This window comes from Strongylocentrotus purpuratus, unplaced genomic scaffold, assembly GCF_000002235.5.
Source record: "Strongylocentrotus purpuratus isolate Spur 01 unplaced genomic scaffold, Spur_5.0 spur5_scaffold_16, whole genome shotgun sequence".
Classification (NCBI taxonomy): Eukaryota; Metazoa; Echinodermata; class Echinoidea; order Camarodonta; family Strongylocentrotidae; genus Strongylocentrotus; species Strongylocentrotus purpuratus.
Window position 1 is genome coordinate 9,851,747 of NW_022145601.1, and position 25,785 is coordinate 9,877,531.

Genomic DNA, 25,785 nt, shown 5'->3' on the forward strand with positions numbered 1-25,785 from the left:
AGAAATTAGCTCGAGATATTTTGATCAGCGTTCGCGCATAGTGCGAGTCTTCGGGCTGGTGAAAATGCACCGGACAAATAGCGGGATATTTTGCCAAACAGCGGGATATTTTGCAAACTAGCCCAAGATATCTTGGGAAGATTATCTCGACCAAATATCCCGCTAATCGAACTGTGGGCTGATGAAGACGAAAATTAGCTGAATAATTTGTGATCGGGATAGTTAAAGTAGCGGGTTATTTGGCAATCTCGAGCTGATGGGGACAAGGCTTTCATTGTTATCACTTTCCTTTGTTTAGAAGCCTACTGCCTTAACATTTCAATAAAAAGGATGTGCGAATCAATGCACTTTTACTAAAGTACATTTGTCTCGTAAACGAGTATATTGTCAGTATTACTTGTTGGACTCATGATGACTGATGAGAGAGAAGGATGAAAAGAGTTCATATGAGGAAGAGAAACAGAGGCATGAGAGATAGAAGGGAAGAAAGAGAGACATAGGAAAGGAAATAGATAGCAGAGAGAGAGAGAGAGAGCAAGATATGGGAAATAATATAGCCAAACAGAGAGAGGACGAGAGATAGGAAGGGGAAGTTAGGAGAGGGAAAGAGAAAAGAGAAAGAGAGAGATGGGGAGGGAATAGAAAGGAAGGTGGAATGATGTAGTGTGGAACCAATCTACAATGTGTGGACGGCGTTTGGGCGTTTGTGTGCGTGCGTGCGTGCATGTGTGGTTGTATGTGTGGGTGGGTGGTATGTGAATGTGGGTTTTTTTGGTGGGTAATCTAATCTTCCACACAAGCAGTGTCACGGGATAACAACATTGTAAAACATACCAAGGGTGCCTCTGCAAATTTATCGCTTTTTCCAATTTCATTTTGTAGGAATTTCGTCTTATTTGTGCACTTTTACACCAGGGAAAACAAAATATTACTCATTCAAGAGATATTTTTCATCATTGTGTTTTATTTATTTCATATAAAATATGATATGCAAAACTACACATTATCTTATTTGCCTATATTAAAGGTAAAAAATATTAAAATGATATTATATTTGTCTGATCACGTACAAAATATGCAAAACACGACATGTTTAGTACCATCAGTATCATATATGCAAACATGGTAATTCTAAGGATCAGTCGTATTGATGTTCCATCGTCTTTTTTTAAAGGCATGAATAATACTTTTTTTAAATTTTATTTAGATGACTGCAATATTTTCAGTTTCATTCCTTTCATATTTTTTTCCTTACAATAAACATGAAAACTACCGTACAACATACTCTTATGACAATATTTTACAGCATGTCTTCATATAAATATATTCTACCCGTCTCTGGAAGGGCAGTTTTTCTACTGCAATTATTTAGCTATACATTGCACATCTGCAAATCGAATGCTGTTGATTGCGTGTTTCAATTTCAATTCCTTAAGTGTTTTATTTTCGAATTTTCAAAGCAGATAATTCGATTCTACTCTACCATTCAGATGCCCATGGGACAGCTTGATTACTTATTCATACTTCTGTCCCCGTATATGTGTGTAAATGTATTATTTATTTTCTATCGTCTTTACTGTCAACAGAATTTGCACATTTTCCCCTGATAATACTATTGTTTTGTAAATGATAATATCATGATTTTATAGTACATCGACCTCGCCTGACTGTCAGTAAATTAGATGGAATCTCAACGCATGTTGACTCGCATCACAATGTAATAAACAGATTACGAATTCATGCCTCTTTTTTAAAAGACATGTATGCCTTCTTTAAGATAAATAACCATTCGAGGATTTCATTTCAAAAAGAAAAATAGCAAAAACCAAACACTATGTTTAACTGAGAGTTATTCGTGACAAATTGTCACATCATTGGAATAAAAATTGAGAAGAAACTTGCACCGAAATAATTATCTGCTTCCATTAAAAAACCTGTCTATTGAAGGCATCAACGGGAAACAGGAACAATTGCCACTGCAGAGAGGCAGACGTTCTAGACAGGTTCCACAAAATACATTTTATCTTGTGAAAGACGAAATACATGGCCGCTATAGAGAGTTGACCTTTAAAGAGAGGTGACCACTGAGACAGGTTCGACTGTATATCAAGAAATTGCAAATTAGAAAATCCATAAGACATGACAATAATGGAACATAGACTGCCAGTAGGCATTGAAAAAAGAAAAGCAGTTGAAAACAAATCTGAGACCCTTGACACTGCTATTTTTTCATAATTGTTTTGTTTTGTTTTGTAGTTTGTAGTGCACTCTTTTTCTTCCAGGACAGTGAAGTATACTTCCAAGACAGTGTTGTGTGTTCCTAGGGTTCATAGTGACTTTACCTTAGAAGAACTTTACGTTTGTATGTATAACACTGTCTTGACTTTATTGTGTGGCTAGAAATCTTGCCTTTTATTCAAACGTCACCATTTCTATAGTGACACCTGTAACATTACTCGAGTGCCACACATACTTGCTCTGGCAAGCACATTTTAAACCCTATTGTATTGGGATGTGCAACAACTGCAGCCAACCAATGTACTGGTAAAGCCTACATAATATGCATACGTTAACGGCTACCTATAATTCAACTTGTAAATATATATTAGGGACTTTTAGATTTGCGTGGACTGATACGTGTGACGTCCATTCAAGGCAGTGCATTAAAAGGACGTCGATCGTAGCAATTCCCATCGTCTTCGTGCGAATCTAAAAGTCCCTATTATCTCACTGAGACTAGTGAAATAATTCGTCCCAACAATTAGTGGCTCATTAATTCTGGTGTCGGTTTCAAAAGGTGTTTCTACAAGACAAGGTAGGAAAGAAACCACTTTCTATTTCCTTTATTTTAGGTGACCAATTTCCTAAGGATTCATCATAAAACCGAATACACTGAATAAGAAAAAAATGTATGACATTTAAACAAAAAGTCTTAGGGCTACGTGTGGCTTCTTTCTCACAGGTTTTCGAATGGATTTCGTCATTATTTCAAAGAAACAGGTCGAGGATTATTTTTTCCTAAGAAGGTCACGTTTCTTTGAAACGACCAATCAGACAACGAGAACCCCGTTAGAATTATGCTCGATTTGTAAACTGGGGAAACCAACAGCGGCATCAAGGTTATACGCATTATACGCATTAGCATTGACTCTCTATGCTTTGCTGGAGTGGGTTATACCTGTTGCATACGATGTGTAATTTGGATGGCGTTATTACCTACCATTATTAGGTATATGTCGCCAAATGTCAAACGAACCAAACATAACATCAAATTTGTTGTTATGCTTGTGTTTGTTTACCCTTAAAATACGAGCACTTAATATCAAATTACTTTTTGTAACATTGTGATAGACTATATAGAATGCAACTTCGCTTTAGTCCTGTAACATTTTGGTTCGGAAATCAGGCACAAATATCTAGCGTTATTCTTCCTACAGTTGTTTCCCTCGACCAATAGGGACTTTTAGATTTGCGTGGACTGATACGTGTGACGTCCATTCAAGGCAGTGCATTAAAAGGACGTCGATCGTAGCAATCCACGTTGTCGTTGTGAAAATCTAGAGTCCCTAATATGAACTCTTCGGCTGCTGCTCCGAGAACAACCAATTCCATGAGGCATTATTCAATTCATACACATACCGTACAAAAGTGAGTTGATATTACCTTTGTTTTCTTATACCATTAAAAAGTGAAAAATTCATTGGGATCATCGAAAGGGGCCCATGGCTCCTCTGACAAGGCACAAACATTATTCATAATATTGCTATTTGTTATTACTTAAAGAAGGAGGAGGCAAGTAGATATGTTTATCTTTCTTACATTTTGTATTGTAAATAGCATCTCCCTCTATAATGTACATTATTTTCTCAAGCCTCCTTTGCCAGTATTATAAGCGTAATAAGTCAAAGTTTAAACCATGAATACAATACGGGGCCAGACTAGACTTACATTACACTAAAAGGCTCCTTTAACCAACATTCATCATTAGTTGAATATTCAGCTTATACGTACATGTTTAGTAGGCCTATGTTTAATTGCTGAGTATTTAAATATGTTTTCCGGTGTATGACTACTGTTTTTATTACCAAAATATATCCATGTTTTGTATCCTATTTCTGTTCTTTGTAAACTATGTCTGAGCCTTTATTAAATACATGTGAGTGAAACAAATATCCATTTTGAAAAAAAATTGAACAAATAAAAACAATTAATTTTTATTGAACTGAAAGGTTACACTGGCACTCGGCGTTGATTATACATCAGACCAATAATCAATAATCAACGCGGAATTAGATATCCGACTTAACCAAAAGTATTAAAGCATAATACGAATTCCTAGTAATTGCTTTAACTCTAGTACTATATTTCTACTGACATACTTAACGTCATACTCGAACTAATATTTCCAAATAATATACGCACAATTTTTGTTACCAAGTAAAAACGAACAAAGTAAAAGTTAAAAATAAGTACCGGCCCTTAAAATGACACACCGTCCGGTTGCTTTCTTCGTCTTTCTGCACACTCGCTCATTTGCCACTTGCACCTTTTCGCACAAAACAATAGGCACCAACAGGTCTTGATTAGCTTCATGTTAATCCTTGATCCTGAACACCGGTATAGGATTAATCTTGCACTGAAAACAGTTTAATAATGTTGAAGCCTTAGTTATATCTATCCCACGGTAAATACAATGTGCCATATAAAGAGTTAACTTTTTTCTTTTTCAAGAGAAGTCTTTTTTAACAAATGAACAAGTGAAAATGTGGTATTCCATACGTATTTCCCCTTTTTTACTTATTTCAGAAATCTTTTCCCTCCAATTTACAAAGTCCTCCATCTGAACCTGTACGTTTGTATCATGATCTGGTAAACCTCAGATGAGCGACGTTTGGCCGTTAAGGTTGCACGTATTATTTTGGGCATTTGAAATCGAGCCTCATTTTGCTGGTAAAGCTGAACGTCCTTCTGCCATTGAAAGTAAACTTCCTCGTGCAGTTGAATTTGAATGTGTTTTGGCCGTTGAAGCTAAACGTTGCATTGTCGTTGAAGTTGAGCGTCATTTAGTCATTAAAGCTGAACGTCCTTTTGCCTATGAACCTGGACGTCATGTTGCCATTAAACCTGAACTCCTTATGCCGTTCAAGTTAAATGGTTGTTTGCCGTTGAAGATGAACGTCATTTTGCCTTTGAAGTTTGAACGTCCTTTTCTAATGAAAGGGAACGTCATTTTACCATTGAAGTTAAACATCCTTTTTTGCAATCGACGTTGAATGTTCTTTACTGTTTACTGTTGAAGTTGAACACCCTTCTGCCAATGGTACTAAGCATCCCTTTGCTGCTAAAGCTTAACGTCCTTTTGCCGTTACAGCTAAACGTTAGTTTGCTATTAAAGTAGTTCATATTTTTTGAGATTCTCCCTCTGAATGATATCCTCGCAGTAGTGGAAGACTTTCTTAATATTCTCTGTGTCTACTGCGCATGTGTAGTGGGGATAACAGCACTTACGGAACTTGATTGCCGTATTTTGAACGGTACTCAACTCCTGGAAAATGACAAGATAAAAAGAAACCCCAAAAGGAAATGAATTGCGAATTGTTAAAGAGGATCGGTTAGTATAGTCACATTATAAATGTCGTATTAGTTGAATAAAAATGATACATTTAAATATCAAATTCTAAGCCTTATTTGTCCAACTTTAGACCAGGTTTAAATTTGTTGATTTGTTTGTTTTTGTTGCCTGACTGCAAACAAACATGTATGCTTGTAAGTAAGCAACCAGGGGACCGACGACGTTAGGTCCTCTCCGAAATACTTGGTAATGGGAATTAATGCCTTACCAAAGGGTAATTACTCATCAACTCGGTTTCGAACCCGGGTCCTCCCGGGAAAGAGAACACTGCTTGACCACTAAGCCATCCCGCCTAACTTAGACTGCTTTCAAGAAAGCGTTTACTATTCACCGTGCATGACTGTTGCAGTGCAGTGTTTTAGATTCGAAATAATTTATGCTTAGACAGAGCAAAAATCCTTGTTTGACGTTAACGACGCCTTAGAAAATATGAAAACGAGTTTGGATGTGATCTTTTCGACACGTTTTCCAACATAAAACAAAATCTTATAGCGGAAACTTTAAAAAGATCTCCCCACCAAAAAGAAAACTTAGACAAAAGTTTATTGTACTCACTGTGAATTTGTCTTTGATGAAGCTCTTGACTTTGAAGAACTCCCGACTTTGGATCATGCCGAGTTCGGGAAAAGCTACAGCAAATTAAAAGATATAAGAAGAATAAAACAAAACAACTAAGGAGGTTTAGACTTACTTTATGTACAGATCATGTAAGGCATCTGAAATATAAGTGATAAGGGGAATTATTAGATTTTTTTATTTTTCAGATAGGAGAGCAATTTTTCAAGGGATGATCGTTTCGTGCACAAAAGTGTAACAAAATGAAGGAAATGATGAAAAGTCTTTGTAGATTTTTCAAACATTCCACCGATGATGGCGCCGTTCCATTCAAGGAACGTCCAGGTATAATTATATAGTCGAACGTGTGCTGCTGAATTATGGGGATTACTTTTATTATTGACTATTGAGCAACGTCCAATTTTTAAAAAAAAAATTTTAGTCTTTTGTTCTCTCTCTCTCTCTCTACGACGAATTAAAAGTATGGTTTTGATTATTTTCGCGGCTTATAACACTTAAGTTTCAACGTCCCTAGTGAGATTTATTTCCAATTGATAGATTGGATAGTATTTATAAACTTAGCATTGTAACCGATGAGATTTAATTCAGGTCTGGTACTGGAAGAAGAAAAAACGGGTGAAACAAGGGTCCAAAGTAGGCCTATGTAAAATAAACTTCGGTGACCGTCCTAGTATTCCATCGTTTTAAATCAATTATGGTGAGGTGTTTGTAATCAGTTCATTGACATACTTGATTCTTTTCTCCTCTGTCTCTCTTGCATGGACCGTGTCACAAAACAGCAGCATTGCTCTTCAGCCGGCTCGATCGTGGCTAGATTTGAAGAATAAAAAGAGATAATAGATCGTTAACACATTCAACATTCGACAGATTGTAAAGACAATTCAAAATTCGAAAAATCAACCTCAGGCGATTTTGTTGTCGTTCATCACCTTTTAAAAATGTTCATACCATTACAAAGACGTACTACGTCATCAAAACGTGATTTCTACTGGAAGTGCTTTGGGATAGGTTTTTGAAAGTGCTCTTGTCTGAGCTGACTTCTGGTAAGTCTTTTCAATTGTGTTGCAAAGAAAGACCACATGAAATAAAAGCAGAATATATAATTGCTTTCCACAGGTACATTCTCCACTCCCTGGGGAGCATTCCAAGCTTTTCCAGCTAGTCTCATTTTTAACGGGCAGGCACATGCTAATCTGATCACATTGTCCTTATCATCCATCAGGGGCGTTTCACAAAACTTGTCATCAGTGACAAATGACAGTTTTTGTTATAAGCTACTGAAATCTTTGCTTCTTTGCCATTGAAGAAAGGCTTTGTGAAACGGGTTCAGGGTCCCCATCTAGAACCTGGGTGAAGGACAGCAATGTATATAGCATGCCTTGCTCAAAGACATAAATTACGTTACCATGCCGGGGCTTGAACCCACGACCTTTGGATTCCAAGTAAAGCGATAAACCTCTCAACTACGACACCTCTGCGCTTGTGATCATGAGAGGTGGCATTAGAAATTTAGAAAAAGAGGGTTTCAAAGTAGCCGCAGTAGATTGTTAGACAAAAAAAAATAAAAGACAGCCCCCCCCCCCCTCCCCACCCCCCAGGGAAAAACACTTACGTGGGGGTGTATAGTCATCGTATTCTGGGAAGTAGTACTGCATCTTGGTTCTTCCACTTCGGATCTTATCTGCTAAGATATCTTGTTTATTCAGAAAGACGATGACAGAGGTCTCCTTCAAAAACCTGAAGCAAAAAAAAAATCCATGTTTATCGAGAAAACGATGAAGATTTCATTTGAAGACTTTGGGAATTCCTTTTTCTTGTATTCTAAGAAAGACAAGTTCAAGATTTAACTACTAACAAGACTATGTCAAAACAATCAGGATAACGTTGAGTCGAATCTTTCAATTACACTTTGGAGGAAACTGTCTGGAACCAGTTTTGAAAGGTTGATTTCGTAGTGCATAATGATCGGACCGTAAGATTTTGGAACTACTAGATGAGAATGAATTTAAATTTACTAGATAGATGGCCGACGAGAACGACCTTTTTTCTAAAGGTTTAAAACAGACATTTTCTGTCACACGTACTATCGTTCCTAAGAACTGTTAGTCTGCATGAAATGAACTAGATTAATGAATGTTGCAACGAAGATCAGAAAGTTACTGACCTGTTCTTCCATAATCTTTCGTAGAGGGATAGCGATTCTGCAAGCCTGTTCTTGGAATCATCTTCTCGCAGTTGAAGATCGAATCCACTACAGGCAACGACGAAGATTAAGGCAGTTATATCTGAGAGATAAAAACATAATAGTTATTATGATAATAATTATAATAATATCTATAATAAAAACTACCATAATAATTAAAAAATAATAATGATATTGAAAATACCTTAAACAACTTTTTAAACAAAAATGCAAAGATGATGCCATAGAAGGCAAAACTGCAGTTACGGTTGCTAGCGATGTAATTCGTTTTACCTTTATAAAGAGGTATTCGTGACACAGTACGAATATAACTTTTATTTTCGTAATGAAGAAAAAAAAAATCTATATTTTCTTTATGAGACGCTATTCATTCTTCCTAAAGCTTTTTATAGGGATTTTAAAATTATTTAATCGTAATATACCCGTCTAATTCGTTTAGCATGTAGCAAATATCTTTGGAGGAAGAATGTAAAATGATAAAGAAATACCTGAAAAACATTGAATCCACTTTTTCCGTTCGTCTCTCTGTCCTCCTACATCTAACATACTAAGGATAAAGATAAAAGCAATATATATAAACATGAAAGTCGTGATATTATGTGTCTTGCATTGTAAGGATAAGCTTGTGAAAGTCCTGTCTTTCAGAATAGTGACCGTTTAAGGTTTAAGTTCTGGTATAAATTAAAATAATTTGTGAGCTTAATCATTCGTTATAACGACAGTTATTACCAGAGATTACCAGAGGGGAGAAATGTGTCCTGAATAGAATTCCTCTGAAATTTCCCTCATATTAAATATAATATCAAGAAATCGGTCCAAAAAAATTGTTTGTGATCCTATATACCCATTGATGTTCGAAGTGCATGTGATCTCCAGCAAGATTAGGGCGTCTTTTTTATCATTCCTAACTTGCACAGTATAACCTTTCCCAAAAGCATAAACACAGATTATTTCACGATGTAACTTCATAACCAAAACTGATCTTAAAGGTGAAATTCAAAGAAGATCACAAATATGTCAACATTACTAATGTATAATTAGAAACTGGTAAGCTAACAGATGGCCACGAACAAGTTTTAGGTCAACTTCATATCGGGTGATCTATAAAAATAAAAATACAAAAACCTCCATAGCAGCTGGGATATAAGAGAGATTCGCCGGAAAAATAACAATGTTTTAATGACGTCACTATATGGACCAACAGTGCCCAAGCAGACGACATCCCATAGAGAATGAACGTAATTGCAAAGCTATTATTTCTCAAATTATAATGAGTTTAGTGTATATAAATGTAATGGCATGTCAAAACCATTCAAAAGGGGATATGACCCGATTCTGATAACTAAAATATTTTGCTTTTAAATACACAGGATAAGGGTTAATTAACAATCAAAGAAACCAGACTTTCAAATTGAAAAGCCCCCGGAATGGTATTAAGGACGGCATTTAAGTCTGCCCAAGCAGACGACATCCCATAGAGAATGAACATAATTGCAAAGCTATTATTTCTCAAATTATAATGAGTTTAGTGTATATAAATGTAATGGCATGTCAAACCATTCAAAAGGGGATATGACCCGATTCTGATAACTAAAATCTTTTGCTTGTAAATACACAGGATAGGGGTTAATTAGCAATCAAAGAAACCAGACTTTCAAATTGAAAAACCCCCGGAATGGTATTAAGGACGGCATTTGTTTCCTCTTGAAACGCCGAGCATATCCCGGCGTGTGCAACTGAATATACAATGGCGTCTTATTTTGTTTACAAGCGACAGATTCCTTTATTTTTTTATCGCTGCATTTGTCATCAAAATAAAACCATGCGCGGGGTTTAGAGTGAGGCAATAGATTATACATTTAGCCTGACGGTATAGTGAAGTAAGAGAAAGAACTCAAGAGAAGATGAAAACACAGGCACTGAAAATGTGTGAGATGTCATGGGACATCGTCTGCTTGTGCAAATCATGTCCATACTGTGACCTCACACATCTCAGCAGCGTTCGGAGAGCTCTTCAGGTGCTATGCCGGGGCTGTATTTAAGCGTTTTGTAATTTATAATAATCATTACTTCGAATGTTTTCAAGCATTGAATTTTGATAACCTTGTCGAATCAAAGTTTTAACTTTGCAATAATGAAAATAAATTATAAAAGCAATATGTCAAACAGTCACGCTGAACTGCTCACCAAAATAAATACTCTTATACTCGTTGGTAACCTGCCATTTACTTCGACGAATTGTTCTCTTTATTACGTCACTGATATAGGAATAGGGTAAAGGTAGCATATAAAGCTAATGTTGCAGGAGTAGGTGCCGTAAGACCTTTTAGTTCCATATCCCGAATTACTTTTGATAACCTGATAACTTGCTACACTGGGCTACTACTACTTAAAAATTACAACCAAAACGACTAAGTGCTAAAAGGAGAAGGACGTGAATGTAGCTACAAGAATTGGGGGAGTTGTGACCTCCCAACATTCGACATTTGTGTACGCTTCATGCATGTCTGAGCAATTTATCTTTTATCCTTTCATCTGTATGTTGCTTGCTGCCTAAAAGTTGCCAAATCGTCAAATTTGGAGTTGTTTTACTGAGCGAGACGAAAACCTTCGCCTTTATCGCTCGAAGATGTCGTTCACGAAGCTGTTCATTATGGTCATGGCCCGGCATCAGGATGAACCTGCTTAAGGACGTTGTAGATGTAGATTCCATAGCTCTACGTCATTTTCCGATACCCCCCCCCCCTTACACATAGTTTAGATGGTCTTAAAACGGCCCCGAATAGGAGATTAGTAAATACTTACTGAAATGTGACATTGTTGATATCAAACCAGGTTTCCACCACCCCTGTAGTCATCTTTCTCGTTCTCACAATGTCCTGTAAACATATGGATATGATACATTATTTACACTTTGGGCGTGAACAAAGCAGTTCAGGAAAAGATTATATGAATGATATTAATGTAATCATGAGATCCGTTTCGTTTATAGATATAGCCTTAGCTCAAAAACCATCTTTGAAAGTGATTATCTGCCGCATTCAGTTTACCAGACCTTTCGTCAACACAATGGGCATGCATAAATAAGTACAAATTCTTGTTTTTCCCCTTCATATTCGACATACCTGATCTGACGGTATAAAGTCCGGATCCATGATGAACTCAATCTTGTCTAGAAAGCTGGAGTGAAAGTTAAAAAAAAAATCAATCGCGTTAGTGCCATCACACATTTCAATTATCTTTAGAGTTTGACTTATTTTGTGTTTGTTATATCATTCTGAAACTACTTACCGACAGCATGATGTTTACACTTATATCATTTATAGTTGATCAAAATGACAACAATCAATTTCTGAACAATACGATTTCCTCCGAAGTAATGGAGTTTCATAATATTTTCTTTTTAATACAGTATCTTCTGAATCAGGGGCGTATCATAGTTCAAGACGTATAGAGGGATCCCTTGTCTTAGAAGAGGGAGTTAAATTTTCTAAATCATTGTATGCAATGTTATCATCTTTGTCATACCATCATTCGCGTGTCTTTCCCCTTCTCTTGCTCTGTTCTTCTTTTTCTCTATCTCTTTCTCACAATGTACCCCCCCCCCCCCCCCCCCCCCCCCCACTCCGAGAACGGACGGACCCCATGCGTGTTACCAAAATGTCCTTTTCGTAACAAAAGAAAAAGGTCGACCCGTATTGACTTTACACACCGGACTTTTGCTGAAAAGGGGGGGGGGGGGTGCTGAAAAAGGCTCATATAACAAAAGAAAAAGGTCGACCCGTATTGACGTTACACACCGGACTTTTGCTGAAAAGGGAGGGTGGTCGCTTGGAACACGCATATGCGTACCCTAAATAACACTGAGTGGGGGGGGGGGGCGGGAATTGTACCCCTTCCCATCCCCCTCTCTTCCTCCCTCCCCTTCCCTCTCTCTCTCTCTCTCTCTCTATCACCCTATCTCCCTCGCCCTGCCCGCTTCTCTCTGTCTCCCGCTACCTCTCTTTCTCTCTCTTTCTCTCTCCCTCTGTCATCTTTCATGCATCATCGATGAGGTGGGGCAGGTATGGATAGACGCATACTGTCCTGATTTCTAAGTTACGAAATGACCAAACTAAAAATACGTCACATCAATTATTTACGTAAAGGCCAAATTAGATCGGTCGGTGACATTCTCAAAATATCCCCCTCATATGCCCCCCTTTTGTTCAATGCCCCTTTACACGTAATCATCTAATGGAACGGGCATCTTCAATTTGGATGCATAATTCAATTCAAAATTGGAGCCTAGTTTAGGGTACTTCATTGTCTGAATACCCCGTCACATATCATTACTCTCAAAGCGCTGGCTTTGTAAATTTTATCAGGAGGGAGTTTCATGATAATGCAGAATTACTGAACCATAGTCGTGTATAGAGAAACAGGAAGCCCAAAATAGACCTATCGGGTGTGAAGGCCCAATTTACGCGTTTTTAAATTACACATACTTTTTAAAATTAAAGATAAACTCCAGTACTGGTAAACAAAATAATAATAATTCTCACAGAATCAAACGAAACTTACACTGAATGTCCAAGATTACAAATAAATGACATGTGCCAAACAATTTTGGAAGAAAATGTATACTGGCTGAGTAATGAGCATAGAAAGACAAGGAAATCAAGGTAGTACTAGCCCCGACACCATGTGTGTTGTCCCATATATAGCTTTCTATGTGAGTGCTTGTTACTTTACCAAGACTCGGTCAAATTTATTATGATTGTGATGACTCCAGAACCTTGCAGTGCACAACAATACTTACATGCTACATGATCAACTGTTTCTGATCCTTTCCACACCTTTTCTTTCACAATGCAATCGCATTACCATTACTAAAGTTTATCTTTAAATTGTAGCTGTACATTGATATGGCGTTGATAAGTGATACGTTTTCAAAAGTCAAAGTTTTTATTTTAGTTTATTTGTTTAATAGAACTGAATGGAAAAAACTTGTCAAATCAGTGCGAGTACGCTCGACCAAGAAGTATTTGATAGCATATTTATTCTAAATCTGTCTGGCAGCCTAGACTGAATTCTACTTTTTTTTTTATATAATACCAATAAGAACGAAGTGCATTATGAAAAAAACATAACGATACTATACCAAATATATTTGTAAAAAATGATGTAGAAGGCATGCTATCCAATTCAATTCACAAATTTACAATTTAACAAATCATTTTTCATTTTTTTATTGGGTAAAGATGCTGATTGGTTTTTAACATCAATTTTTTTTATTTGATACTGTTTACAATTAAATTGTTTGACAGAGACGTTCCTGCCACAAACTTAGGCTCAAATGAATTAACGACTTCAGTTAAATGTACGCCTTCTTCCTGCTCTTACTATGCTTGTTGAAATTATTTGTCATGATTGTGCATATACATTTCATTACTTGAGTAATTAGTTGTTATTGAGAAAAACATATTGAAAAACAAATACTGCGTTGAAATAAAATCCTGCATTTCCCTGCCTCATGACTAAGGAATACATTAATATTGGACAATACTTACTAATTGGCACTATCTAAGAGTTGGAACTCGTTTGCACGTGAAAAACAGTCCTGCACTCCATCGTCTTCCCATAGCCGCTGTGTATTGCTTAGGAATTCCTGTAGATTAAAGAATGAAATTGTTAAAATGTTAACATATTATACTCCAACTATTGCCGAATTTCATAATTGCATGGGGTTCATTTAAAGGCATCGTTTAACAATGTTAAATCTGAGATGCATGGCAGTGCCATTGATTAGGAGAGTTTGGCCAACCCGGTTCGAGTTGGACTCAATATGGTGACTACTGCTTTGTTGGGCGAGCACAAAACAAAAGAAAAGATTATACGCCATGCTGTGACCCACTGAAACCATGTTGGCCAAACTCTGTGTATAGATGGCTCTGGCCGTAGGTGTCAGAGAGCGCCTTTAAGATTCAAATAAGCACCTTTCAGACAAAAAAAAACACCCAGTGTCGCTCTGGGCTGCGTCTCACGAAACCGTCATAAGTACAAGTTCAGCGACATCCCATTAAAATGCGTGTATTAATTTTAACACGTGTTTCAAAGGGATGTCGCTGAACTTGTACTCATGACGGTTTCGTGAAACGCAGCCCAGAATGATGTACTTACAGGCGTTACTTCGCACTTAGGTTCACATGCCCGGATGTACTCTAAGGACGGCATCAGCTCAGGATCTTTAAGCTCTACAGGCGGATGAAGACGAGGCATCGCTTCGACCAGACTCTTCCCATTGCATTTTGGAAGAAGTGGAAGAAAAAAAAAACCTTAAAGTTATTGAGATTGGTTGGTATGTAGTACATAAGATCATTTGTGTATTTTCAGGTTTAAGAATCATCAAATGAAATGACTCAGTCACGCTGAACACACAGATATGGGTGTATGGGACTACACTGACAAACATTTGTCATAAAATATGCTCCCAAGTTTGAAGTATTACGAGTTGAATTAGGAATATCTCAGCAATTCTAGAGTACTCCCTAGCATGTAAAATTTCTATATTAAACATTTCCACATCGGAATAGAAATAATTAATAGGTTCACAAATTATTTGTCACCTTTACAAGAACTCAAGCTTTTCTCAAAATGATGATAACAGCAATACTTCATTGTTTCATATAGGCATAATTATCAGTGTATCTGAGGAGCATTCTTGTTTGTTTCTTAATGGGTTGTGTAATGTTTCTTTATTCTTGCTTTATTTTGTTGTTGTTGTTGTTGTTGTTAATTAGCTTCTTTTTTTTGTTGCTTCTTTGTTTCTTTTGTTTGTTTGTTTCATTTGTGTAAGCAAGTATTTTTTTTCTCCCAAGTCCATTTTGATCACAAACTGCATTTAAAGGAATAATCCCTTCAAGTCACTAATCAAATTGTTAAGTAGTGAACAGTGTCCATTGTAAAGTGCAGAGTCGTACTAGAATCAAGTTAATTAAACGCTTTAGGCAGTAACATTGTAACACGTAACGCATTATATAACAAACATTTGACATTGAGAAAGCAATATCGGGCTGCATAATGCAGACTAAGTCCAAATCTAATGCAGATTACAATTTTCACATAAAAGTGAGCCTTCATCGAGTGATTGCTTGTAGTGAGGTACAATCATAAACACCATATAACATGAAAACATGGTATCAATCAGGCAAAAAACGACAGAGATGATGACAATTGGCAGTATATTTGCCGTCTCACTTTAAACCATTATGAAATGAAGAAATATTACCACATAGTAAGTTATAAAATTCAAATACCTAGTATTGAATTTACATAATTAGATGTGCTTAAAAAATAACATTTGTTTTTCTACAAGGTTTCGATTTTCATTTGAAAATCGACAGTCATTATTCGTTGATTTACGTCTCCTCTAGTTTATTCAGAACACATTTCAGTAGAGTTTCAACGCGAGGCCATTAAACAGCATATACCCTTAAGTATAATTCGCTATAAGATGCTGAGCTATTAATAGCAGCTGGGTTTTCGCGCGTTTCCTTCCTGCCTCTATATTCAGCACCCTGTCTCCGCATTATAGAATGAAAAATCCCAAATCAGCATTGTGCCGATTTAGCCGTTGCCATGGTTACGTCTTGATGCCTTCTATCAACCTGTTATAATATACAGTTCATCTCTTCTCTTCTCTTTCTTCCTGTCGCCTTAACTTTCCTTCTCCCTCTCTCACTCTCTCTCTCTCTCTCTCTCTCTCTTTCTCTCTCCTGCCTCTCTTTCCCTTCCCTCGTCAATGATGTATATTTAGGAGCATCTTTTATTTATAGAGATATGCATAGCCCCCACACTTGCTACTTCTTGCCAATCCCCCCCCCCCTTTCCTCTCTCTCTCTCTCTCTCTCTCTCTCTCACTCTCTCTCTCTCTCTTTCTAACACTATGCTTGTGTGTATAAATGAACCCTTGTGTATAATTGTATATATGACTTTGTTCGTATGATCGTGCGTGTACGTTATGTGTCTTAAATAATGCTTCATAAATTCTTAAGGTAGCCTTGACTGGGCATGTGTAGGTTGCGACAAACCTGAGGCAGTACAATGGTTGCTATTTCATCTCTGTGTATTTAATCGTATCATTGTTGTGGTAAATCGAGCGGATTATTTCCAAGCTAGTTTGATAGGCTTCATGTTTTCTTAGACTAAATAAATAGTTATCTTCAAGTTGATTTCAAAATTATCCAGAATAAAATTAGTTCAAACATACAACGAGTGGAGTTACTGTCAGAGGCTTCTGAAGCACATACCAGCAGTTGTCACCGATACTACGTTTAATATAACAGTTGATGATCATATAACAATCTGCAGGTATATTATGATCTAATACATGGTATTATTTACTTTGCACTTGGTTTTATTCAGAGGGTCATTAAATGACCACTACACCATTACGAGGGTTCAGTGACACAAAGACGTAACTCCATATTTTGCCAAAATGTGTATTTGATGTCAAAATGTTCAGAAGAATATGGGCTTTCCAGGAAACACAAAGACGTAACTCCAACCAACAACCCATTGAAGTCAATGGCTTGTGAAACATAGACTTAACTCCTTGAGGCCCAAGTGCTCAGTGACACATAAACCACTTTTCTTTTCTTTTTTAAATGGCCAAAATGGAGTTACGTCTTTGTGTCCCTGACCCCTCGATTATATGGGGATCGTGTTCATCCCAAATGAAGCACTTGTCTGGCGCCATGTATCTGTTTCAAGCATTAAAAAGCACCCGCTCCTCCAATAGTTATAGAGGCTGTTCACACTGCAATGAGGTAGCGCGGTCTATCGTAGCACCCCCTTTTTTTCTAGCGCGCGCTAGACCGCGCTATCTCACGTGGACCACCCCAAGAGGTGCTCCAGTGGCACGCCGTTTTGGCTCCCCGTGGCTCGCTGTTGGGCGGACCGAAACGACGTTGTACCTTCCAAACCGCAGAGATCTCTGCCGGTGTGAACAGCCTCATGGAGTACACATTTTGATTGAAAAGATGGGTTATGAAACAACACATGCATGCATCGCTGATGTTTTATTCGGGAGTCCCCCAAGACTCTATACTGGGCCCCCTACTGTTCACAAATGTAACAGTGTGTCGTATTTGAAATTATACATTTAAGCCATGGGTAATACTCTATCCGTATGAGTAGGAACACGGCTTCTAACCCAGTCACATCACTCTCGTCCAGATAACACGTGGTAAACAAAATGCCAAAATACTTGTAAAGGAATGACATGCGCGCAACAAAGGTTCTAAGCATTCTCGCGTTCACACGTAGCTCTGTGTTTGATACAGTAATGTGAAGCGTATTGCACTTAAAGAAATCATTTGAAAAACGCCATGGTTTGGCCGCGTCATATATATGATGCTATGACTGACGGTAAACTGACCGGGGTCCGTCGCTATTTATAAGGACCGCTATTTATAAAAGACCGCTATTCATTTAGTCCCGCGTTATGGATAGCGGTCCATATGAATAATGATCCTTATGCATAGCGGTCCTTATTGATAGCGAGCTTGACCCAACTGACCTAATCTGAGCCAATCGAGGTTATGTTATGTAATTTTATGTTCGGTCTATTGTCGGTCTCGTTTGCTTGGCTTGTAGTTTAGACATTTCAAGGCGAGAAGGAACCAAATTGGTTGAGAGGAATACGTAAATTCTTGGTTCTGACAACGCAAACGTGATTTTTGTAGTAGTTTCATATCGGAAACAATATCAGATCGAGGAACATGTTGTGGGAATTTCCCAGCCCAACGAATGTTGGTAAACTTAAGCAAAGGTCCATTAGATACGAAGGTGTTAATTACTTGGAGCTCAATATACAATTTGAATCAATCACGTGTTCCGAATACAAAACATAAAATAGATAACTTACCATGATACATTCTCGAACATTTTCCAAGATAATGGGAGTGAATTCTCGTCTTTCACTGGTAAAAAATGAAAGAAGAGAATTATTTGATTACAATTATTTGAGTACGTGTGAAAAGTAAGCTACCCAGAACAGAAACTAAAATTTCGAAAAATCAACCTAAGACACCTACTTTGGATTGTGCGAACATGCTTATGAAGTATTACGTAATCCGAACAAAATTTATATGGGATGCTCAAGGGGATATTGAAATTGCGCTCGAGTTTATTCTATTTTTTAAATAGGCCTATTTATAATCGTCTTATTAATATAGCAAAATAAAAGTAATGTGTTAAAATAAATGGTGTATTGTAAAAATCATAAATTGGTGTTTACGAGTTATGCAGAGTTGCATCTTCGGCACAGCAAGGTTACATTGATTTTATGAAACATCCTGAACAAGCAGATTCATGGGAACATTTTAATCGGGCTCTACGCCTGATAAGGAATTGCCGGAGCAATTATGAACCCTTCCTCTCCTTTCCCTCTTTCCCGTCATCATATTTAACGGAATACAGCCTGACTGAATGAATCAGTGCCGGATCAAAGTTTTTTTTTTAATAGATGAATATTTCATGCGATTCTTCATTGGGGGGCCTTTCTTTAAGAGAAAATATATGCAAAGCAAATATCCCCTCATAATAAAGGGAAAGGGGGAGGATGTTGTTCTAAATCACAAAATACCTTTATTTACAAACAAAATTCATTTCTTATGAAGTTAAATGGGGCGGGAAGAAGAATTTATGCTACCTCTCATTGTATCCGCCTTTATGTAGGATCTTCATCTGTTTGACAATGGTACTCTTACCAGATTCGCCTGCGCCTGGAAAAATGAAACAAAATAAATTAGAATACATTGTAAAGCCATGTACAATTTAAGACCCACACACATACACCACTATAGCCAACAACAGCAACAACATCACCGCCACCATGATACTCGCCACCACCTTCCTCATCACCATCATCCTCACCATCATCATCCTCGCCACCATCATCCTCATCACCAACATCACCGTCACCATCCCCAACAAAAACTGTGCTTCGTGGAATTTATTTATTTCAATAAATACCGAAAATTCCCCACAGTCTAAAGCCGATATTAAATTATGATATTTATTTAAAGGGGAATAGTACATATCTCTCTCTCTCTCTCTCTCTACATATATATCATACACGGACACAATCTAAGCATCTTAATGATTTTCTTTGTAGCTCAAAAATTAATGGAATAAAATATATTTGTTTTAGTTGTCTTTTTCCATTCGACAAACAGGACCTAACACAATTTATTACCGGTTTACTGCCTCTAAATACCGTTTTGGTTGCTACGTACTATGTCGAAATGAACAGATTATTTGAAAGAAAAAAAATTGTCACTTTTTAATACCAGTCCGAGAATGAAATATAAAAAATATGACTTTTTACCCAGGGTAGCCACATCAGTATAAATACAAATAAATATAAATGACCCTGCAATTACTATTTTCCCAGCAATTGCATTTACTTATTAAGTATAAAACATTGTCTCAGCTTCTGAAACAAAATCCTGGATTTAGCTCATGCTGCAGTGTTAATTATAAGCCGTTAGGTCAGTCAGGAACCCCATGACTTTTAAAAGCCGATCGCCCGTCTGATTATCAAGATATTTTTGATTGGAAATCGAAATTAACTTTCCTTACGGTTTTCATAACATTGCAGTCTATTGGGGAAAATGAGTATGGTAAAACCGGTCACTCCAAGATTTTTAATTTTTTGAGGCACTTCATGATCATTTTGAAGCGCAATTTTTTAGGGGTTCAATATAACACCATATCAAAGACGCTGATAACACGTAGAGCCATGCACCTCAGATTTAACATTGTTAAACGATGCCGGAACACCTATATCCTCAACTCTTTATAAAAATAATGACATCATGTCTGAATTATTAAGAAGGGACAGTCCTTTTCGATGCTATTAACTGGTACTTAACTATTGTCGCGAATGTATTTTACATCCGGCAAAACTTTAAACAAGGTATCGTAAAATACCTTTTTATGGCGAAGGTGGAGATGGCCATGGTAAAAAGAGATTTACAGGCACCTTTTCTCTGTTTTATTGATGGAGCCAAGGGTTGTTGCGTCTGGGAGGTTGTACGACCAAAGAGTTAATATTAATAAGGAGACACGAACGAATGAGCTCCTTAGTACGACACTGTGTTTGTGTTTATTGCTCCGCGCAAACATTTGCTTTAACACTAACCAAATTCTTAAATTCAACCCTGTATCCAATACTATACAGTGCGTCCCAGAAAAAACGAAACCGAGAATTATTAATATTAGTTTAAATCATAACTTAATCACAATTTAAAATTAATAAATAACACATATTTAGCTTAGACCCTTCTCTGTTATTTGATGCGACGCATATGATGCAAATTTCACGCATGAGTGATTAAAAACAATTTAAAGAGAGGGTACCAAAAAGTCGTTTGGCGGGCGGTATTTGAATTTCAAAGAGAACATCACATTTCTAGAAAGTTCATTTTCTGCCCTTTCATATGACACCTCAATCAGGAAAAATGAGTTAGGAATAACAAAGTTCTGTTCGTTTAAAGTAATGCTTGCATTTTAAGTTCTATAAATTTATCGAACGATTTCTTTTTCACTAGCTGCCTATCGTTTAGCAACAAAGAGAATTGAAGAAAAAAAAGACTTATTCTCCGTTTCGTTGACGTTCAGCCACAGACGAAAGACTTCATGCATCTTGTGAGTGGATCCGGGTGTTCTTTGAAGCACCCTCCCCCTTTTTGGTCTACTTGGATTGGAATCAAAGGCACATACCACCCCCTCTGACTATCCCCGTCCTCAACCCTTTCGTTTCGTTTTTATCCTCCTGGAAGGAAACATTAAACAGTGTCCTTGAAATTTATAGGACTGACTGAAGCACATGCGAAGGTTCTTAATGAGCAGGAACCCGACAGATTCATTAAAGATGTAAACTGGTCGAAATTAACCAAACTTTTTGTTTAATGTGCCAAGAAAAAAACAATTACAAATAGTATGTCGAAGCAGGATTTAAAAGACCTGTCATACAATATTAAAAGCACATATAACGCATTAAATATATGTATTTACAAGAACATAAATATCAAATTCGTGAATGCAAGAAATTATAGGAGAAACAGACCGGCGAATTTTGGAATCAAATGAAGAAAAAGATTTCGGTTCGGTTATTAATATATATGATAACGTTGATTTATTGAATTCATTTTATATGAAGTATCGAATTTGAGAGCTATCCTCCTCGAGGTCACAGTTGCCTATGTGATCATTTCGAATGACTTTGGAGATTATATTTCAAACCTATAATATTTTCGATTGCTTCTCCTTTTTTATTCAAAAATTATTCATGATTATCTTCAGAACACTTCTACAATTACATTTCACTTTGAGGGTTGTGGACTTCGTTTATTTTTCCACCCTTAATTTGTTTTCGATTTTTTTTTCGTCATTTGAGTTACATGTTTATAAGTAACATTGGGTGTATTGTTTCGAGCCTTGGACACTAAGAGGTGTTTCCGGTGACATCAACACAGACTAAAGACACCAGTGTGTTATGATATTAATAATAATGATAAGCAGAAAACATCTTGTTTAAAGAACGGCTGATAAAACTGTCCCGATGTGTATGCAATCTTAATATACAATATAACATAGGAAACTATAAATATACAAAACAGGATTTCTTCTACGAGAAGGTTCGCCTTATCAATAGTTTACCATTAATAGCTCCATTTATTATTTCTCTTGGGGCTAAGATAGCACGAGAGTTATATATAGATGATTGTAAACAATCGTATCGCTCTTGTCAATATATCCCAGTATACCAAAGTACGTGACATGTTCTAAGGTCACCATCAATTGCACAGGATATCGAAGACATATGAATGATAGACCTACTCATTTCATTGAGGTCATTCGCAACTCTTATTAAGCTATACCATGTAGACAATCAAGGGCCATATAAATATGACTGTATTATGTATACTAGAGCATGTATTTATCTCTGTGAAATATTCTTCTGTTAATTATCTGTTCAGCCAATCGTATGAATAAGCAAAACAATGATACGAACATCATGATTGCCAAACAAATCCAGACAAAATGCAACAAGAATATTCACAAACTGGAAAGCTCACAAAGCTAACGTCGATGTCAATGATTTTGATACACCTAAAGACGTGGGGGATACTCCTATGATTAATTCATTTCAATTATTTGAGAAAAAGCTCAATTTTTTCTTCTTCAAGAACAGTAAAACCAACAAGTTTTTACCATATTAAAAGTGCCCTCCCTGCAAGGAAAAGGGTAATTGCCCACCCTAATTACGTTTTACTTACGGTTTTATTTATAAACTGTCAAGCTTGTTGGCTCTTTCTATCTCTTTTTTGTTTCTCTTCTCCTTCATTTCTTTTCCCCCTCCTCACCCCCCCCCCCCCCCCATCTATTTACCTCCCTCCCCTCCCCCTCGCTCTCTCTCTCTCTCTCGTTTTTTTTTTAATTATACTTTCCGTTGCCCTTGGACAAGATTTATCACATTCCAACATTCTCATCTATTGTTTTCTTTCAGTATATATATGTATGTAGAAGATATAACTGTATATCATGGCTAGGGCTTTGACTCACCTACTAACAGGAGTCGCATCGTCTTTCTCATGTAATGCTTGAAGCGGGTGCTTTCTCTCTTAAGATAGCGGTCAATTTGCTTGCTGCGTTCCCGGGGGTGAAGGGTCTCGCACGTGCCTTCCCCCGCCGAGAGCGGATCGGCCATTCTCGGCAGGTTCTCGTCCGTGGTGCTGGGCGTGATCAAACGGTAGTTCGTCGACACGGGCATGTCGGTAAGCTAGTCTTCCTTGACCTTGGTGGTAGAAAAAATGTCTTTGAGAATATCTTCCCTTCTTAAAAAAAAATGTCGCAACGTGACTCGTGTAAAATATCTTGTGCTCCTTTCAGAGCTTTGGTCATGACATGTCACCGATTCGACTGAGCTTCAAATTAGTTGCATCTATTTGTGGCCTCATTTCCTCCATCGTGTCTCTGTCAACCTATATTAATCGCTCGGCCTTTGTGTGTTACTGAGAGCGAATCCGTGTCATTATTGTGTTCCAGTTTCATCCAATATTATGCAGTTGATGTTCTGATCATAGTTGCAGGCAGGTTCAATACACGTGAGTCAAATGGCGCGTGACTACAAAACAAGCGGCAAAACACTTCAGATGCCCATAATGACACACATCAGACATATGGGAGACAATGCTTCGTCATCGATCGACACCTGAAAAGAAAATACAAAAGCAAATTAATTAGATAAAACAATTATGAATTAAACAAATAAGTGGCGTTAAAACGGATGTATATTACATTTTGGCAAAATTGGAACAAGGAAAAAGGCATACCCTCTAATTAGAGGTTAGGTATCGAGTGAGGTGTGGAAGGACGTCGAAATTAGTTGGGGACAGCCCCGCTCCCAAAGGATTATCTGTGTCTTGTGTATGCAGTAAATTCTAGCGACCAATGTGCCTAAACACACATGCACACCCACCCACCCACACACCTACACACGCGCCTATGCAAATCTGGTGGTGACGAATAATCTCTATACAAGTTATCAGTTGCCAACATTAAATTGAAAATGAGTGTTAAAGGTGAGAGGGGATTGTCTTATGGAGATAAGAGGCAACAATGAAACAGATCTACAAGCCTCCGTCCCAGCGGTTCTTCTTATCATCAGCTCAACGATCTATATCAAAGTAATAAGGGGCAGATCGAATAGTTTTGTTTCATGAAATGTTTTATTTCTCTAAACAGAACTAGTACAAATCAAAACTTAATGCAAATTACATAATTCATAATTGAATCAGTTACCATTAAGTCTGAACTCATACATTTTCTTTTTTATCCATTACATTAATGCAGAGGAACAATATTCAAAATATATATACTTTGGTGGGTTATTTTACAATTTTATTTTAAATAAAACAATGCTTTGTACATACAATAATAATACTCTTTAAATAAAACAAAGTACTACTCCTGGAATACCAACAAAAAAACAACCTACAAACAACGATCAACTTTAACCATAATATAAACACCTTACACCAGGATTTCGAACCACTGCTACGTAACACCATATAGAGAACAAACACCTGGGGGGTGTTTCACAAAGATTGTAAGTCAAACTTAACTCTAAGTTGGACTTAAATATTATGGAGAGCCATTTGTAGCCTTATAATGAAATTTATTCAAAAGCTAAAATTCAAGTATTTTAGACTTTTCATAAATTCAATATCAAGGACATAAAATCTCCCATGATAATAGAAAATATAAATGATTTGAATCAACATTTTATGCATTTTAAAATAACTTTTACAAAATATTTTTAAGGATGCTAATGGCTTTCCATAATGTTTAAGTCCAACTTAAAGATAAGTTCAACTTAGGATCTTTGTGAAACACCCCCCTGATATGTCAAATAGACTGGTTTAATAACATATTTAAATTGTATCCATACTTTGTAACAAGGGTGGTCTTGACAACCTGGAAGCTTTCCCGAGGCTTGCCAGACATAGCAGCAGTAATGTATGCAGCCTGGATTTCCAAGTATTCTAGTTTATTCATCAATAACAGGTTAATAGAGTAACTCGTCATTAGGTCCCCAGGAAAGAAATATCCATTCATTCGAATATATTAGTTAACCCGTTACTACAGGTACTTCTGAATGCAGGTTAATTGATAAAATAAAATCATAAGTATTATGGCAAATAATATAGGTTAGCTTAGCTGCCAAGTTGTCAAGATATGCTGTTGCTTCTCAGTGAAAAATAGTATTTAATATGACATCTCGCCTAGAGAACATACATTCATTAGGAGCTAGTCTAAATCCTTCCAAACTCAGTTCACCACGTTTCAATTGAAAAGGGAAAAAAATTCCCTTAGCCTGAGAAATAGGCTGAATAATGACACGCGAAAGCAGAACGCACTTTTCCTTGATGAAAATAAATAGGGATGCACATGCCCTTGTAGTCGGTCAACAGGCATAAATCTTCTTCTCCCTCGTTTCCCCAAGACTTCATCCTTATTCACCACCAGCTAGCGACATGTATATGCCTAACTTTCCTACGGATTTTGACTTCAATTTTCATTCTTTCTTGACAGATAATGCCTCAGTCACACATTTGCGTATTCGGCTTGCGTATTGCTGCGCGTTTATGTCACTCCGTTTTAACATTTATTCCTATTTCTTGATATCAAGAATTACCATTGCTTTACAACTAAAAATCATTTCTTGATATCAAGAAATAGGAATAAATGTTTAAACGGCTTGCCATAAATACGTGAGCCAAATACGTAAAGGTGTGACCGAGGCATAAGAGGTGTTCTG

The 25,785-nt window shown here is 37.0% G+C and overlaps 1 protein-coding gene across 2 annotated transcripts in view; it reads right to left on the reverse strand.

Annotated features, from left to right (window-relative positions):
• Window positions 1-4,717: 4,717 nt before the first annotated feature.
• The window catches only part of LOC590201 (guanine nucleotide-binding protein G(s) subunit alpha), a 30,261-nt gene continuing 9,193 nt past the window's right edge, over window positions 4,718-25,785 (reverse strand). The window contains exons 1-14 of one of the 2 annotated variants that reach the window (XM_030986760.1): window positions 23,798-23,889; window positions 23,028-23,676; window positions 19,108-19,180; window positions 18,322-18,376; window positions 14,574-14,687; window positions 13,964-14,061; window positions 11,537-11,591; window positions 11,217-11,290; window positions 8,900-8,958; window positions 8,373-8,493; window positions 7,821-7,945; window positions 6,938-7,018; window positions 6,188-6,261; window positions 4,718-5,545 (exon numbers count right to left, since the gene is read on the reverse strand). In XM_030986760.1, coding sequence (XP_030842620.1) covers window positions 5,390-5,545; window positions 6,188-6,261; window positions 6,938-7,018; window positions 7,821-7,945; window positions 8,373-8,493; window positions 8,900-8,958; window positions 11,217-11,290; window positions 11,537-11,591; window positions 13,964-14,061; window positions 14,574-14,687; window positions 18,322-18,376; window positions 19,108-19,180; window positions 23,028-23,235 — 1,293 coding nt within the window. In that variant the 5' untranslated portion in view covers window positions 23,236-23,676; window positions 23,798-23,889 and the 3' untranslated portion in view covers window positions 4,718-5,389. Of the gene's footprint in view, window positions 5,546-6,187; window positions 6,262-6,937; window positions 7,019-7,820; window positions 7,946-8,372; window positions 8,494-8,899; window positions 8,959-11,216; window positions 11,291-11,536; window positions 11,592-13,963; window positions 14,062-14,573; window positions 14,688-18,321; window positions 18,377-19,107; window positions 19,181-23,027; window positions 23,677-23,797; window positions 23,890-25,785 lie in introns of those variants that run through there. The other variant, XM_030986759.1, reaches the window with a different exon arrangement.